This window comes from Pteropus alecto, unplaced genomic scaffold, assembly GCF_000325575.1.
Source record: "Pteropus alecto unplaced genomic scaffold, ASM32557v1 scaffold146, whole genome shotgun sequence".
Lineage (NCBI taxonomy): Eukaryota > Metazoa > Chordata > Mammalia > Chiroptera > Pteropodidae > Pteropus > Pteropus alecto.
In genome coordinates, this window is record NW_006442107.1 from 30,850,454 (window position 1) to 30,856,611 (window position 6,158).

The following is a 6,158-nucleotide window of genomic DNA, read 5'->3' on the forward strand; positions in this document are numbered from 1 at the left end:
TCCTGAGAATCAATCAATCTCTTTTGGAAAGAACGTGAACATATCCCCGTACAAAGAATAGGGTGCAGCTGATTAACATGTGCATTCACTCCATCTGTGAGGAGTGAATCCATTAAGACTCAGGAGCGTGGCCTGGCTTCCAGGCATAAGAGCCAAAAAGAATTCCTGATTGAAGTTAAAAAACAAGTCTTGCCCTGTATCTGTCCCAAAGTTCATTCTCTAGATTAATTACATATTTGTTAAGCCCTGTCTCAGCTCATATTGTGTGAAAGAAATACTTATTTAAAGAGTTGATCTGAGCTAACAACTATAAAACATTATATATTGTACAAATGAATGTGTTTATTAGTTTTATTACCCCTCTTATGTATGCTGTGAAACAATGTTAAAAGACTCTTGTGCTTGCATTTAAAAGAGCCAACCCTTTTTATTTAATCAGTGGACAATGTTTTCTACCTTTATATGGCTTTATAATCTTGCAAAGTAAATAACTACTTTTTATTGTTCTAATAAAAAACCTACAATGAAGTATATATATCCCTTTTCCACTATCACCAAAGTAACTTTTTTGTTTTTTCAAAACAAGGGGGAAAAAGCAGGAAACATTTTATGACATAAACCTAAATCTGCAAACTTTCTTTGGGGTCTACAAAGGCAGGGATATTGTCTTGTGGAGGAATCATTTTTTTTTAAATCACTTCTGCACAAGCAGATGGCTTTAGGATGGTTGGGGAGTCGGGGCACTCAAGACTTCAGTAAGACTCACAAAGCAGACACCATGAATATCGCACTCAGCTGTATGGCCATGGCATTCACAGGGTTGACAAATTCCTCCAAAGAGTATGCCGTCCACACGGTAATAGCCAGAGAGGCAGGACTGCAAAAGAAGAAAGGACGACCCGTGCTGCTGAAGGCAATTCTGTACACGACACAAATCATCTTCTTCCCAATATGTTAGAAGCGTAAATTGTTAGGTTTTCCATGAATAAACATTTCTTTTTTCCCCAAACATCTTTATCAAGGTATCAATTTATGTGCCATAAAATTGCACTCATTTTAAGAGTACAAGTCAATGACTTATTAGTAAACTCACCATAATCCAGTTCTATATTTCTTTTTAAAGGAAGAAACATGGACACAAAAGCTTAATATGTCAGCATACACCTTAGCTGTATTCCACTGTGATATTCTCAGAAATCATCTAATACTCAGCCATTCAACCAGAGTTTCAATTAAGAGGACTTTTTTTCTTTTGCTTAAAATTCATTAAATGTTGCAGCCAAAGTGTTCAAATGCAGGTCTGTGTCAAACTGCATCAATTTAACTGAGCAAACTTTATAGATGTCCTTTTTGGGGTTTGGATAGGCAATGTGGGCATTCAAGGAGGCCGCTCCCTGCTATGAGGAGCAGGGAACTACTCTAGACACAGAAATTCACTTCATCCTTGTGACAATGCTGATAAATAGTACTTCTATTTTATAGATGAGGAATCTGGGACACGGGGCAGTTAGATAATGTGCCCACTGCGGCAGTGGAATGATTCAAAGGCTGGCATGCACACCTCCAGCACCCACATCCACAGGCTGCCCAGGACTGCAGCAGACACAAGACATATTTATAGTGTAGACTGGGGGATGATTAATTTAGAGGCCAGCACACTCCCATGGGGGTATGGGAGGAGGGGTACAGATTTGTTTTTATTCTTAAAGGATATTTTCATTACACGGATAATACATAAATGCATTTATTCACACTGACTTTGGAGAAAGTCCCCTAACACACCGTGCAGCCATGCTCCCCTTGGGAACAGCTGGCTTGTCTACAGATGTGTGTTGAGCAGGCAGCTGCCTAGAGGTCTGTGTGGTGGCTACAAAAATTCCATTCCTTACCAATAGCCTCCTGATTGTTTAAGTTGGCTTCTGAATAAGAGTTTGATTAAATAATGAGTTCTTCTGCTTAACAAAGACACTTGAAAACATGTATTAAACATCTTGTACTTACTTGAGTCATCATCCCATGCACATCAGCACATTTCCCTCCAAAGCCCAGTGATTTGTTCTCCAGCAGCAGCTGCTTATTGCTGCCCTCTCCAGGTGTAGCTGGCCTGGGCTTCTACTTCCATGACTACCTGCCTGCCCACTCTAAGGTCACCTATTCCCACACTCACATACTACAAGGTGGCCTTAGGGTCCTTTACCCATTAAGCATTATGCGCTACAGGATTAGGACCTACAAAGATTTGCTGGGCCTAAAAATAAATGTTTTAGATCTAAAAAAAAGTTCACTAAAAAAAAAAAAAAAAACCCACAAAATATTTGAATCGAAATATTTAAATATCTACACCATGAAGCATTAGGCCAATTTTATTAACTGAAAAGTTTATAATTGATAAAGATTCATAGAAGCAAATTATAGGTTAAATATTCTTGCTTTGTAAAAATGATTGCCAAGTAATTATAGCCAATGACAAATGTTTACAATCATAGTCAATCATGAACAATGAGAGGTGAGATGGTGTGGGGGTTAATACACAGATGAAGTTCAAATTCTGATTTGACCACTTCCTAGCTGCGTGACCTTGGCCAAGGTACTTAATCTCTCTGTGCCTCAGTTTCCTAATCTGCAGAACAGAAAATATATGAAGTACCTACCTGATATGGTTGTTGTCAGGATTAAATGAGGTAACAGGGAAAGCGCTCAGAATAGTGCTCTGGCAAAGGAATCAGATTTCTTTAAACAACATGGCTTTCAATATTTTTATAGTCCCCCAAAGCCTGAAGTTTAGAAACACTGGGTTTCTAAAGTTAAAATTCATTGTGAATCATTGCATCACCCTCAATGTGTGTGTTTTTCCCCACTTAGGAAAGAGAAAAAGAAGACAGGACAGGAGGGTAGATGTTACCTCACAGGAGATCCCTGCATAGCCTTGGGGACATTCGCAGTGCTCCACCTCAGTGGCCAGTGCCAGGTCTATAACGTTAGGGCTGGCTGTGTCCAGAGAGACAGAATCCAACCTACAAACAAACAGTGGTTGTTATATGACGCATACTTGCAAACGACACATAACACCAATGAAAACGGAATTAAAAAAGACTTTAATTCAAGCAAAATGGTGATGCGAATTCTGTTAAGTAACTAAAGATTTTCACAGCAATATGCTGTGATTATTTCCTGAAAATGCCTTTAACATTTGGTGCAAAGACATGCTACTGTCTATAGATAGCTCTCGAAAAGATCTGATGTTGCCCATTCTGAGCTGAAGGGCTTCAGAAAAATTAATCCATTCAGTGATCTTATCTCAAATACAGAGAGATTATCCTGTATTTGCTTTAGCTGCATCCAATCTTTATGCTTAGCCTGGCATTGCCAGAAGTTGATCTTCTTGAAGTAATAAAATGACCAAGGATAGACACATTAGTTTAAATAGACTATGTGAAATCTAAGACCATTAACATCAGGAGGGTGAAAACCAGATGCAGCATGGTCCAGACAATTGTTAACTACTCAGGCATTTCTCAGAAAAGCACCCTGAACGTTTCTGATCCTGATGTTGTCTATCTCTTACTAAATACATTTGTCATGAATAACAATTCTTACATCGTCAATAAAATTATAGTAATAAAAAGTAATTTTAAGACGGCCAAGCCCCACTACCCGTATCCTTAAAATAATCAAGTAAAATATATTAAGCTGGAAATACATAAGAAAAATAAAGACAAGAGTGAAGTACTCTCACCGTAAGTTTTCTCTCCTTTTCAGTACACACCTGTAAAGAGCCATTTTTGCAGAATTGTAGTTGGCTCTGATCAAGAGATGCGTCACATTGGCAAGGACAATCAGCAGTTGATCACGATCTATCTCCCTTTTGTTACTAAAATCTCGGAAGTTCTCAGGCACAAATCTAACCACATTATTGTACTCTTCGTGGGGTTGTAATGACTGGCCTTCAGCCTGGGTGCTCAAAGTGAGTCCATTTCCCTAACATTTAAAAACAAGAGGAAATGTATTTATAATTCAATTTCATGATCAAAAAATGAAAGCAAATTTTATGCTCAGCAACATGGCTTTTCCTTTGTGTCTAGGTTCTTGTGGTGAGCGTGTAAGTGTAGTGGTGTCTGTAACTCTTGGTTCAGAACTATCAGAGATATTTCATTGTACTCCTCTCAGAGGGATTTGAATAATACATCTAAAACCTGCATCGTTTGCTGGGATCTCAGAAAAGAAACAAAATCATGTATTTGACCACCATTTTCTTCAAAGCCACCAATCTGACACCCTTAATCTTTAATTGAAGAACAAAAGTAGAAAACACAAATAGATATACCTCCAGATTTTAAAAAAACTGCTGTTAACAAATTTTATGTTAAAAATTAAAAATTGCTGTGAACAAAATTTGTTTACCTCAGTTTCCAATTGCTGCAGGTTAGAGATGGAGGTACCAGTCATTAAAAGCATCAGGAGAGGAGTGCAGACATGGTGGACAAGAACCGGAAGTGGTTTTCTACCACTCTGGGAACCTTTTTGGGTGAGGCTGAGCTGGGTCTTTTTGTGACAGGGAAGAGTTGGGGTGAGGATAAAGGGACAGGTAGAGAGATTGAGGACAAAAATGGTGATGCATCTCCTGTCCCCACATTGCCAAGCACTGTGCCTAACTGTTCATGTGGGGAGGCAATGTGGCATGAGGGGAAGAGGGACTTAAAGGGCCAAAGTAAAAACTCATTACACTTTAAAGCGTGACAAGACAGGTTTCTGTAGGGATCAAGTGAAGAGCAACAAGGGCCACCCTGAGGCAATTCCAGAAATGGGCCCAAAGACAGAATTCTCATGCTCAGTCTCTCAGCATCCAGAGGAGGCAAACGGCCACCTGGCCATTAAGCTCTTTGCTACTCTGGATTTACTGAGTCATAGAGGTGTCATCCCCCTAAGTGCTTGAGAACCACAGCAATGCAACGTAAAAGCAATTACCTTAATGATAACGTCGGCATGAGACATGAGGTCACTGTTCACCGTTTCCACTGGGATATCGTAAGACACAGTGTACTTCAGGAACCCACCAAATGCAGTGAGCTGGAATGTTTAAGTGAGAGTGAACACCAAGGGGGGAAATGATCACAACCCCTCAATGAGAGAAAGTGGTCACTAGGAGCCATTTGGAAACAACTAGGCTGCAAGCCGAGTGGCTACAATACTTAAGGAAGTTCACATTAAAGGTAGTGAAAAGAAAGCATATTATATGAGTATTTTGTTTAATCGATGTTATCAAAATGCACTCCTTCTTAGGGGCTTCGAGGCAAATTACTATAAATTTGCTAATCATACAAGAGACATTTATTTCACTTAAATACTTTAGCAGGGGGAGAATTTGATCCACAGCAATTAATCTCAACATTTTGATTTCATTGCCCTGCTTGTAGGAGAATAATAAGGAACATGCTTGATCAGCTAAAGAAAGAATTAAAGGTTTTTCTTCCTGATCAGATATCCTTCCATGTAAAATAGAGATTTCATTTCTGCCAGGTATGTTACAACAATGTGATGTTCAGAATCCAATCTTTGATTCATAAAATTGAAGAGGTGATCTCAAGACAAAAAAAAAAAAAAAAAGCTACCACAAAAAATGAAAACCTATTGACCTTTTGGTGATAAGATCATATTATAAATAGCAAACATCTTCTAGGATTCTAATTTGGTGGGAAAAAAGAATCATTTTCAAAACAAACACTACTTAAACATATGTAAAACAAGCTATAAAATTAAAATATAATCATCAAATAAACTAGAACCTTTCCAATTTCTATACTACTATGAAACACGCCATTACCTTAAAACCAAACACATGGTAAAGGTGAGCAGGGAGCTATAGTTTTTGAGAGAGATTCCACTTAATTTATTTTCAGATTAATCAAATATGGAGAGAAGTGGCATAATTGGGGGGAATGGAACTAAGTCACTGAAGGAAAAGGTTAAACCATATAAACCAACTTTCCACTTTGTAGAATCACCATTTAGCATTTTCTTAAAATGGAAGGGACTCTGGCTGTTCTTAAATGTGAACTTAGTATGAGTGATGGTCACCATGATAATGGAACTGGGAGGCAGTACGATAGCTCCCGTGCACGACCTTTCCGAGTGTCTTCTACACACCAGGCTAAGACAAG

General features: G+C 38.6%; 1 protein-coding gene across 2 annotated transcripts in view; it reads right to left on the bottom strand.

Annotated features, from left to right (window-relative positions):
* Positions 1 to 6,158, bottom strand: part of LAMA1 (laminin subunit alpha 1) — a 145,463-nt gene that overhangs the window by 75,435 nt on the left and 63,870 nt on the right. For both annotated transcript variants that reach the window (XM_015595706.2, XM_025038551.1), the window contains exons 13-16: positions 4,966 to 5,067; positions 3,767 to 3,978; positions 2,903 to 3,014; positions 767 to 877 (exon numbers count right to left, since the gene is read on the bottom strand). In XM_015595706.2, the coding sequence (XP_015451192.1) occupies positions 767 to 877; positions 2,903 to 3,014; positions 3,767 to 3,978; positions 4,966 to 5,067 (537 nt within the window). The remainder of the gene's footprint in view (positions 1 to 766; positions 878 to 2,902; positions 3,015 to 3,766; positions 3,979 to 4,965; positions 5,068 to 6,158) is intronic.